This window comes from Notolepis coatsorum (assembly GCF_963971535.1).
Source record: "Notolepis coatsorum genome assembly, chromosome: 11".
In the NCBI taxonomy this organism is placed as follows: domain Eukaryota; kingdom Metazoa; phylum Chordata; class Actinopteri; order Aulopiformes; family Paralepididae; genus Notolepis; species Notolepis coatsorum.
The window spans coordinates 78393221-78405691 of record NC_140175.1 but is presented as its reverse complement, the minus strand read 5'-3'; the positions used below and the strand labels follow the sequence as shown (position 1 = coordinate 78405691).

At 41.8% G+C, this 12471-nt stretch overlaps 1 protein-coding gene across 1 annotated transcript in view; it reads left to right on the top strand.

Moving 5' to 3' along the window:
• The window catches only part of smarcb1b (SWI/SNF related BAF chromatin remodeling complex subunit B1b), a 76838-nt gene extending 67203 nt beyond the window's left edge, over window positions 1-9635 (top strand). Inside the window, exons 8-9 of the mRNA XM_084324450.1 lie at window positions 6614-6745; window positions 7319-9635. Of these exons, the coding sequence (XP_084180576.1) occupies window positions 6614-6745; window positions 7319-7358 (172 nt within the window). The 3' untranslated portion in view covers window positions 7359-9635. The remainder of the gene's footprint in view (window positions 1-6613; window positions 6746-7318) is intronic.
• Window positions 9636-12471: the final 2836 nt, after the last annotated feature.

Here is a 12471-nt window from a genome sequence, read left to right as displayed (position 1 = left end):
ATTCCGATACCTAAGCTTTGGGTATCGGCTGATACCGATATTGATCCGATACCAGTGCATACAAAAAAATAAAAGTGTGTTATATAAATTATAATTATTTTTTTACAGCTACAGATACTGTTTTATATATACTGTTTTTTTTAGTAATAACTAGAAAGTAATGGTATTTATTCAACAACAGGTGATATTGTATAGATTAGTATTAGTATCATTAATCAATGAGTATGGGGCTGCGGCACTGCAGATATACCCTACTCCAATGATCCGCACGGACGTTAGACGTTGTTGCACTTGCTACCCAGTCTGTTAGCTAGTAGCAAATGCTCTGGCTAGTATTAACATTTATGTTGTGATTTTCGATGCAAAATAAATATTCAACATTCTCTTTTGAGACTCCGCCTCAGACTCTTATCCTTTGGCACTTGGAACTTGCTGTACTTTGCTTGCAGGTCTGCAGCCATTATTGCTGGATTATGAATAGCACCAACTTTAGCCAAGGTACCGTTATCAAGCTAAGCTAGCTGACCTAGCTCGTCTTCCCCGCATTGACATTTGATAACGTTAGTCAGCTAACGCTAGTCAGTAGCTACTTGACTTAAATACGATTCACCGTGGGTGCATTATTGTTGATAGACGGACAGTGTCAGGTCCTGGAGAAAGGACAGGCGATCATCTGATTTGATGTAACGTTAAAGCAGATTTTGTTCCAACTAGCTAGCTTTTCAGCTAATGCTATAATAACACCAGCAAGCAAAACACATCCCGTCCGAGCTCCCCGTCACATTGCTCTGTCGGGGACAATGGAATTTAAGAAAGTGTATCTGCTGTTAAAATGACAAACAGCGCCGGGGGGGCAGGTGGCACACGGAGATTACGTTCGTCACCAACACCGGGAGACACTAGGATTCGCCTGTTCGAATCCAGCTCCCGGCGTTGCTATCAGCTTGGCTGTCCTCTCACGCTGATACAATTGGCTGTATCAGGGGGTGGGAAGCTGAAGGGTGGGTCCTGGGCGTTGTGCACAGCGACCCCTACAGTTCGGTCGGGGCGCCTGCTCAGCGAGGGTTGGATCTGAGGAGAGATAGTGTGGCCTCCCACACGCTACACTCTCCCCGGTGAGAACCTGCGCGGCCAGGTTGGCCTGCCCCAGGCTGCACATGCGTCGGAGGAAAGCATGTGACAGTCTCCGGTCTCCCGGACCAACAGTAGGGGAAAGTACGCAACAACCAGGAAGGGTGGGATGGGAGACAAATCGGGAAAAAGGAGGGGAAGAAAGATAATAAAAAAAAACAAAAAAAATGACAAACGGCATCACACTTTAAAACACGTTCATTTTATAATCCTCACTCTCCGCAGGAGATAAATTACGTCATGGGATTGGAGGCTACACTTTCGGCGTACTCGCCGATACCGATACCAGCATTTTAGGCCGTATCGGAGGCATTTCCTCTAGTTCCTTATAACAATAACTTGACAACACATGAGCTTAGTTTAGCCGCAGCTACAGGCAATCTGAGGAGGACGCAGCTGATATCCTGTATAGCCTCCCCATATGGCCGGTTGGTGTCGGGAGACTGCTAATTATATTAATTATAGCGCGATATTGCAAGTGACTCCCAGAAATTGTTCTGATGTTTGGACTAATGGACGGAGTCGAGGTCCAGCCAGGGGAGAATTTGGCGTCGGTGTCTACTACTGCGCATGGGCGTGGGCATGAACGGCTCCGTTTTTACATGTTACAAATTACATGGCACTGTTGTCGGGGAGTTTTCAAAACGAAAACACCCTTTTAGCGTTGCCGCTAGGAAAACGCATTTTGCTGCCAAAACGGCGTTTCCTTTTAAATTGGACATGCAAACGTAATCATTCGAAAATACAACGTTGCTGTTTTCCCCCAGTGTAACCACAATGATGAATAATAAAGAATATTATGTTGATCAGTGCTCTAGAAGGGGGATGTTCACATAAATTACTGCATCCCTGGCCCAAACAAAGAGTCGAGTAGATTTTATTTCTTTTGCACCTTCCAATTATAAGCAAAATGACTGAAAACGTCAAACAGACTCGACTCATACGGTTCTTCATCTGAGCTCCTCGTCAATCACAACAAGATGTAGCTTGTCGTCAAACAATCGAGGCTCTGCAGGAACACTGGCCAGTAAAGTGAAGCGAGGACAACGCACACGTAAAGATGAATCAGTTGACATCTCACCAGATCGCCATGTGAGATGTCTCTTTCGTAGAAGTAACCAATAGTTTTGCTGTGGAGTTTCCCCTTCAAAGAGTTAACAACCTCTAAAATATCTTAAAAATCATAGTTTAATTGTGTGACACTGTTTCCTGCCCCCTCACCCTTTGCTAATTTGCATGGTGTGGCATGTTGTTGTGGAGGGGGGAGAGTATCACTAATAATATAATTTCACAATTTATACCTTGGAATTTCTTAATAGAAGAAAATTCAAATCTTAATAACTACAATGATTTATCTCAACTAAGTGTGATTTGCAATGGCTATTTGGCACAAATTGGCCATACCTACTACTACTTAAAGAAAAAGCAACAGCTAGGCACCTCCCAGAGATTATGTTGAGATATCAACTGTCAAAAGAAGAAATGTCAAAAGAATGACTAAATATATCACTATGGCGCTGAAGTCGCATCAGAGATTAAACCGCAGATATGTCTGAAAACATGGCGTTGAACATACCAGTTAGGGAACATATCGATTATCATCTACAAATCACCACAATACTGTTGATCACACCAGAGAGAGCCAGATAAGAGCAACAAGATGAGTTAGAAGGGAACTGAAGGTAGTTTAGATATCTGCTGCTGTCACGTGTAGCTACCCTTGTGTAAGATTACCTGCACTGTGTAAACGAAGAGTAGCTACTGAGGACCAAGTTGTTTGTCTCACTTCCCAAAAACATCTTGACAAACCATTGCAGTATCCAGGAATCAAAGGAGATTGGGGCAAAAGTGACCGTCGGTGTTGCCAAACAAACATATGAGCAGTATTTCTAAGCCCGATTTGAAAACCCAAATAAAACATTTCGTTTTATTTCATCCTTCATTCAACCAAATTAAATTATATTCACCAGTTAAAACCCATCTGTTGCTTTTTCTTTAACACTTCTAAATGGTGCCTTTTTATGTCATCGGTTAAGTTGGGAAGATTTCTCCGGTCTCCCTTAGAGCCATAGAGCTTGAAACGTTTGTTTCAACTTCTAGTGCTCTCTCTCTCTCTAAACCGGTGACAATTGTGAATGGTTTGTAGTTAGAGGACCGTACCAGTCTCTTTCACACATGGGTTCGAAGTCATTGGGTCTCATTCTCCAATGGACTTACGACAAAAAGGGCTTTCTCTTAGGGCCATTTGAGACCTTTTCGGGCAAGACATGAATATAGACAATATATTATAATATAATATTAATTATAAATGTTTTATTGGGACGGTTGGTGAATCCCAAAATCGTCCCGAAAAGGTCTCAAATAGCCCTAAGAGAAAGCCCTTTTTGTCGGAAGTCCTTGGAGAATGAGACCCATTCTTGCCTTGATATAAAAATCAAGGTGCCCTTTTTTTTTTATATAATCTTTTACTATATTTGTTAGTGATTTTCTGCTGATTCACCACTGCCATTGGCTTCCAGTGTCTGAAAATGTGTCTTAACCCTTTCACTGCCGTACTACCAAATTGTTTTACCCCTTCACTGCGACAATACGGAAGGTTAACCCTTTCACTGCCACGCGACGATAGGTTAACCCTTTCACTACCACACTACGGAAGGTTAACCCTTTACTATCACACTAGACAGTTAACCGTCTGTAGTGTGATAGTAAAGGGTTAACCTTCTTTAGTGTGGCAGTGAAAGGGTTAAACACCACATTAACTGAAAAGAGTTATCACATTTTTACTAAAATGCCATCATGATAACATCTTGATGTGTCACTTGTTTTCTGAAAGGTTTTCCAATTGTGATGAAGTATCTGAGGAAGAATTCTTCTTCTTCCTTGTTAGACACTGTATTAAGACACAATAGAGCAACTTTCCAGGGAGTGAAAACAAAACCTTTCAGGAAAATAAATGCACCTCAGATTTTTTTATTTTTTTTTACTCCGATGTGGTGACTTTAACAGACGGTAACGATGAAAGATTATGAAAAAAAGAACTCAAAGCAAGAATGACTTGGAAGCCACGTGTCAAAGACTGGTGTGGTCCTTTAATTGTTTTGCTAACATCATCTCCATGGCTTTTTGTTTTGTGTTGCTAATTTATTCTGCTTTTCTCTCTCCCCACTGTCTTGTTCCCCTCTAGGTCTGATTTCAGGTCAATATGCTTTAAGAATTACTTCCCCTTCTACCCCCCCAAAAGCTTAACCTTCTTCCACGCTCTCTTACCAACTGCCCCTGGGAAGCTGAGTACATTTACACTTTTATCTTTCATCTGTCCATTTTTGCAGAAGTCATCCCTCCAAAAACAATATGGGAGCCATGCTCTTAAAAATAGAAAAGAAAAGAGTTGTCCCAGCTGATTGAATACTGATTATACTTTTATTACCTTTTTTAAAGTATAAGGCCAGTGTCTATTATTTTTCTCCCATTGTCAACATAGCCTACAAAAAGACCAACACCTACAATGCATTTCTTCAACAAAGTATGGTCGATTTAAACTGGTGTAGTTCATACCCAGAAGTCATATAACTCCATTGTTGTCTAAAAACTGCTAAAACGGGCATTGTACTTTTTCCTGCTACTACTTGTGACAGCGATGGCCAGATGGATCATACTTTATATATGTATTATCCTTTATCCTTTAAAGTTGATCAGCCAGTCTCCTTTGGTGTCTTCTTCACCAAAAAAATAGGCAATTTTGATGAATTCCAACCAAATGGACAAGATGGTTGAGAATAGTTGTAGAAGAATTTAGAAAAGATGTGAACAGCTGTGCCTTATTCCAGTTTACAGTATGACGTTAGGATGAGCTTGTTAAATGTTTTTGTTGGAGGCTTTTTCCAATTGCCATTGCTTTGGCAGAATCATTGTTTTATTTTCATCTTGGGGGGGGGGGGGGGGGGTAATGAGACACTCAATAAAAAATGACTTTCCCATTTGAAGAAAGAATATTGTTTGGTTCATGTAAATGTAGTTTAGCAGGTTATCTCATACCCAAAGATGCCCGTTTCACCCTCCTTAAAGGGATAGTTTGAATTTTTAAGTGGTATGATATACTTGCTAGTAGTATAGTCGATGCAGTGCCATTGGACTACTTACCTAAGTCCTGTGGTCGGAGTTCTGACCCAATTCTGGAGCTTCAGACTGGCAGAAAACATGATCACGAGACAAATAAGTGTTAATCCACACCATGACCTGCAGGCAGATGTGTTAACCATGACCTGCAGGCAGACGTGTTAACCATGACCTGCAGGCAGACGTGTTAAACATGACCTGCAGGCAGAGGTGTTAACCATGACCTGCAGGCAGACGTGTTAACCATGACCTGCAGGCAGACGTGTTAAACATGACCTGCAGGCAGACGTGTTAAACATGACCTGCAGGCAGAAGTGTTAAACATGACCTGCAGGCAGACGTGTTAACCATGACCTGCAGGCAGACGTGTTAACCATGACCTGCAGGCAGACGTGTTAACCATGACCTGCAGGCAGACGTGTTAACCATGACCTGCAGGCAGACGTGTTAACCATGACCTGCAGGCAGACGTGTTAACCATGACCTGCAGGCAGAAGTGTTAACTATGACCTGCAGGCAGAAGTGTTAACTATGACCTGCAGGCAGAAGTGTTAACTATGACCTGCAGGCAGAAGTGTTAAACTATGTACAGTAAAGTAAAACTGTATGCCTCGAGCATTTCCTGTTGGAACTAGTCCCATTGTGACATATTGCTACGTCTCTGGGACGTGTTCCAACATGAATCAAGTGTAGGCAATGCTCGAGGCACACTGTGTTTTGTTGTACATAGTTGAAGGAGCATGCCAACATTATGGGAAACGCGCTTACTGTCTTCTCCAGAGTCAGACAAGAAGATAAGATACCAATTTCCTCTCTGTGCGTTAAAAAGAAATATATCCGGCTGCAAACTAGCCTAGTTTAGCACAAATTTATGGAAGTTGATACGGACTGGTAGCCTAACTGTTGGCCAAAAACACCTCTCCCAAAGTTTTAATCTAGGCTACCTGGTCCGTATCCACTTCCATTCATTTGTGCTAAACTAGGCTAGCTTGCAGCCGGATAGCTTTCTACTGAACGCACAGAGAGGAAATCGGTATCCATCTTCTTGTTTGACTGTGGTGAAGCATTTCCCATAGTGTTGGCGTGTTTCTTTAACACTTTTGCCTGCATGTTATGGTGTGGATTAGCACTTTGTTTTGTCTCTTTGTGCCTGTCTGAAGCTTCCCGGTTCACTTGGAAGCGGGTCAGAACTCCTACCACAGGACTAATGTGCACTATATCAACTAAACTACTAGCAAGTATTTCATACCATTTAATGTCCCAAGATCTCAACTATCCCTTTAACAAACTATAGTAATGACATAATTTCCAACGTTCTGTGGTCAATTCTGATCTGCTGTTGCTGTGCTTGTCGTTTCCCCTACAGTGAGAACCCACTCCCCACAGTAGAGATCGCCATTCGTAACACAGGCGACGCAGACCAGTGGTGCCCCCTACTGGAGACCCTGACGGACGCTGAGATGGAGAAGAAGATACGAGACCAAGACAGGAATACCAGGTGAGACAGGAGGACAGTTACTGAAGGACCAATTAATAACATTATTATTACTATAGCAGTGTGACTCATGCTATGTCGTTGTGTGTTTGTACTTCTTTGCATTGTATTTGTTGAGAATCCTTAATCTACCAACTGTGATTAAAGGAATATGCCAACATTAATGTGAAATGCGCTTACCATCTTCTACCGTCTTCAGAGTCGGACAAGAAGATGGATTCCAATTACCCCTCTTTGCATTTAGTAGAAAGCTATCCATCTGCAAGCTAGCCTAGCTTAAAACTCTGGGAGAGGTGTTTTTGGCCAACAGCTAGGCTAGGTGATCTGTATCCGTTTCCATTCATTTGGGCTAAGCTAGGTTAGCTAGCAGCCGGATAGCTTTAAGATAAGATATTCCTTTATTGATCCCCTTGGGGAAATACTGAACGCAGAGAGGAAATTGGTATCTATCTTGTCTGACTCTGGAGAAGACGGTAAGCACATTTCCCATAATGTTGGCTTGTTCTGTATTTATTTCAATCCAGGTTTTCTCCATTGGTTGAGTTAATGGTATTGAAACTTTTGCTTTCCTTTCAGGCGTATGAGACGACTAGCCAACACAGCACCTGCCTGGTAGAACGAGGCGCTAAGCTACTTCAGGGAACTCGACCCATCGTCCACCTCCATGGGTTGTAGTTGTTGATTTTGGAAATGCCTTTTCTGGAGATTTTTGTTAGCATGAAATAGGAGAGCAAGCAGAAACACACACACACACACCCACCCACCAGTCAACCCTTGAGGGTTGATAAGACGTTGGGAAGAAAATGACTGTGAACATGAAATGCACACACAAACGTGCTGATCAGTTTCCCTGTATGTTAACTGACAATGGGCTTAAAGTCTTTCCCCGTACGCGTACTCGTAGCCAGGCTGCCAAGTGTCGTAATCCAATTCACGACGTTTCTGATTTGAGGCAAAAAGGTATTGCTCATACCTGAACAGTGTATGAGACGCATGAATGAATGAATGAAAGAATGAATGAATCAATGAATGATCATTGCATTCATATAAAGCTTTTCTAAGAGCTTTACAATGTAGGGTGTAAATAGCCTCCTTCACTACCACTGTGTAGCACCCAACCTTGGGCTACACAGGCTCGATGGCTGCCATACACTGGCACCAGGCTCGCATACTACACAGTGGCTGAAAGGCTGAACTATAACTGGTTCCCGCCATCTTGTATATATATATATATGTGCCAGCGGGTGGGTTTCTCAGGAGTTCTGATGAGCTGCGTTACGGCGCAAAGGAAGCCTTTCCAAACAACTTGATTTACCAACAAAAACAACTTCACGTTCGCAGTTAGTGAGGACTGTTAACCCTCTCCTTGCTTCTTCAAAACATCCGCGCCAGGGGTGCGGCCGGGAACAAACGGCAACACCTCCGTTGCAACATGGCAAATGGGAAATGTGGTTTTAGAGTCTGTATTAGTCTACCAATCGTCTCAGCAATAGTCTTAATTGTTTATAGTAGCTACGCCAGGTTATCACAACTGACTGATATATTATTGCTGTAAATTCTACATATATGGTCTTAAAAGGGGCATTTTGACTATGTTTAACCTGAATTCTATCGTTCTGTTGTGAGGAGGACATGTGATGATATCACCCTGCAGAGTGCACACTTCTAGTGAACAAATATTTCTTCTAAACTGACCGTGAGTTGGACCTACTACTGAGTACCGAGGCACAGAACACATTGGTACTTTTATGTCCTCCTTGAGACCGAACGGCATCTGTCAATTATATACATAACGCTAGCTAACATATGAAATATTATTAGCTATCAACAAAGCAGTTTCTTTGTGTAATAATGTTTCTCTTATAGTATTGTCTAACGTCACTGGTAGCAAATATTTTCTCTTCTCTGCAATTCTACTTGCAACTGAAGCAGAATTGTAAGGCATAATGGTACCAATGTGGGGTACACAAACCAAGGGATCTTTTAGCCCATTGTCCCATCAGAACTGTCTTAACGTACCAAACACACACACAGGCTTATTCATCGGGTGCCACTCATACATTCCTCAACATCATTAGCAATAAACCACATCGGCTGTGTTTTCTAGGAGCCTCTAGAAGCCTTCATTCCCTCACGACAACAGAGTTGCATCTTATTCAGGATCAACATTAGCTTGTCCTTTTTGTTCTTCTTTTTTTCATGGAGCCTTATTGCCCCTGTCTAACTAATTGTGTGCATACGTGTATTAAAAAGTGTGTTTTGGTAGAAATATACTCCATGAAACCTGAAAGTCGCTAGACATAGGTAATTTATGAACTGCACCTACAAGCCATTCAAATTTGTGCAACAACAAGCGCACCCAACTGAATGCAGAAGTTTATGGTGCAGAGCTTGTAGTTGACTGTTAGTGAAAGTAAAATGACCCGTGGTTTTCAGAAGGCAGAGTTACATGTTTCTAGCAACTTTCAAGTCTCATGGAGTATTTTTCACCCCTTTTCAACATCTATGGCAGAATGGTGTTTAGTAAGGTAAGCTGAGATTGGCTAAAAGTTAAAACCTACAAACACATTAGTTGATGAAGAGAAGTCAAAGTTAGACTGGTTTGGTCCTTTGATCATAAGACATGTTTGGTGTTGCAATGGGACAGGAGGGTTAGTGAAGATGGTATTTGAATGTTATTTGTGACATCAGACTTTAGCGCGCTCTATTTTCACTACTAAGAAACATATACCTACAAGAACTGATAATGTCCCTCTAGTTAACATAGTAAACCTGTCTCTACTCTTGATAATCATGTAAACATATTTTACTTTTACTTACGTTTATTTCAGTTTTTGTAAAATTGCTTTACCTTTTTTAGTAGTCTTGTTTTTGTAATAAAAAAAAAAAGTTGCAGATGTCTGGTTCTTTAAAGTTGTAAAGTAGAATTTTCTCTTAATATAACATCAAATTAGTAAGGGATCATATACAGTGAGCCAGTCATTGGTTCTTCTTCCCCCAATAACGAATAGCTTGCTATACATTATCCTGCTTATTACACAACTACTTGAATACATTAATAATTTTAAGATTGTATTACAAGCTTCACCCAAAGAAAAACGGTCTAGCTGAACTGGGCCAGCAGAAGGGACAAGTTAATTATCTGAATTACTTTTCAAAACCTGGACTGTTGTAGTAGGTTCCCCCACAGAGCAGACAGAAACAACATGTGCAAAAGAATAACAATGTTTATTTCTACAAACAGTAGCTGCAGAAATGGGGAAATGTCTCTTGGTCAGTGGGAGAGATGGTCAATGGCCTCCCCCGCCAAATGGGAGGTGTCAGGCGCCCTCTGGTGGACAGGTAATGGTAGCTCAGCTGTAACCCTGACCTGCCTAGCACTCCACTAGCTTGGTGGGGGGTACTGGGGTAGGAGCTACGTTAATAATGCTGTGCCGTTAGCTTGTATGCTTTCTACAACGGAGTTCGGCGATTCATTTCTGGTCATGTGACGCGTACGCCCAATCGTGGGACCGCAAGTGTCTACACTGGTTAAGCTTAGGCGCTCTTTCGAAGTTGCATCAAGGTTTTCCCACTGACGCACTAGCAGACTAGCTATTCTACACGCTAACACACTTGTACAGCACAATATGGTAGCTCCAGGGAAGCTGTGCTCGCAAATAGCCAGAAGGGCTCCCCTAAACTGTCCCGACTAATGGGGCACTTTGGGTAGTCCACCTCATGCTAGAAAAAGGTGTCAAATATTTTCCCCACATTTTCGGCTTTCCCCTGCTCCAAACTATCGTTATTATATCTAAAAGTCTAACTCTAGTTCCAGCTCCATACAACTGCCTACTACCACCTGTCTACTCTGGTTGCACCTTGATGACATAATCAGAATGCTTTATTATATCTCTTGACTTAACCCATAGCCCTGTGTCTTTTCATAATCACACACAGCCCCACATATTCTCATCAGATGCCCCAGAGAAAAAGAAAGATGGAGCAAGGTAGCGAATTAATGTGTAAGAGAGAGAGCTTTAGATGTTTACCTGAATATATGGCTTTTATTATCAGGCCATGCCGTCTGGCGGATATTTGTGCTCTACTGAGTGCAGGTTTATAGGCTGTTTCGCTGCTCAATATTTTCCTTGTGACCTAATCTTGCATAGTGAAGTGCTGACTGTGCAGGAGTCTAGTTTAATAGCTTTTTGACTGTGGTCCTGATCTGAAGCTGATTCGTTGTTGAAGCTAGTATGCACCCACTCTATTTTCACTCTTAAAGGACCCTACCACCCTACAAGTTATCTTCTTTTTCACCAATGTGTCTCAAACACCACATTAACCCATGAAAGTCACTACATCTGACTACAAATTCCAAAGGTTTTAGTTTTTTTTCTTTGATAAGTTGCTCTATTGTACCTTGACTAAGGAAGAAGAGGCATTCCTCCTCATACACTAGTGATGTGATACACACAAGTGACATTTAACTTAAATGATTTAAGATGTCAGCATGATGGCATTTTAGTCAAATGTGGCGACTTTGTTCAGTCTCTGTGGTGTTTAAAAAAAAAAAGACTGCTGTCTCGATTTTTTGTATCAAGAAGAATGACTTGGAACCCACATGTCAAAAAGACTGGTGTGATCCTTTAAGCTATTGTGTGTGTGTGTGTGGGGTGGGGGGGGGGGTAGATTTCCCAGGATATTCCTTTGAAATGCAAGAACACACCATGTGTTTTTGATATGGTCAGACTTTGAACAGAGTTCACATAAAACACAACCCCCACATCCACTAGTGTAACATAATTGTGATTGTCCCCGATGCTAAACACAAGCGCACACACACATTGACACTTATCATTCCAGACAAGCGGTTTTTAAAGCTGCAATAACACTTTTCTGACCACTAGGGTGCCGTGAGTCGCCACTATAAACATTTTCCCAAAAGGAAGCTTTGTCATGCCTTTCTGGTACAATCTTCTTGTAACTAAGATTAGCTAGGGAAGAAATGGATTACAAGATTTGAACTACAATAGATACAACTTTCTCTTGGTCATTTCTACCTTGGTTGTTAAACAAGGTAGGTAAATACTTCACCTGCAAACACAATACTGTTCAGTTAGCACAACATTGATGTAATTAAACCCATGGAAACACAAGGAGAACAAACTACACAGGACCTTGTTGTTGTGAGGCAGCAGTGTTACCACTGTCCCACCGTGCTGCTGTCTTCTACCCATTTCTCTGCAGGTCATTTAGATTTTGGAAAAGGAAAGACTGCTAGCCAAAACTAGCTTTGCATTGCAACTCAGGTCACCTGACATCACCGGTTCCAGTGCGTTCTCGTAGTGGTGGTGAAAATGGTCATTTACCTGTAAAACGTCACTTTACCACAAATAACAGTATAAGGGACAAAATTATTGGTAAACGGGAAAGGAAAACATCATTCATTTTCGTCATAGATGAAGAAAATGTATAAACCAGAGCTTCGCTTGATTGGAAAAAGCCAAATGGTAAAGGAATGAAAATAGTCATTATTCCTTTTTATAATTTCACTTTATATTTTCCTGTTAATGTTTCTTTTTCTGTTTCCTATAAGAAATGTACACCTTCACTATTCCATCGCAGTAGTGGAGGGAGGTTCCCCTTCACCCCCTGAGGTGTGTGTTCCACACAGTGACTCCTCACAGGGCAGAGTGTTCCTCCAGAGAGTGACTCCTCACAGGGCAGAGTGTTCCACCAGAGAGTGA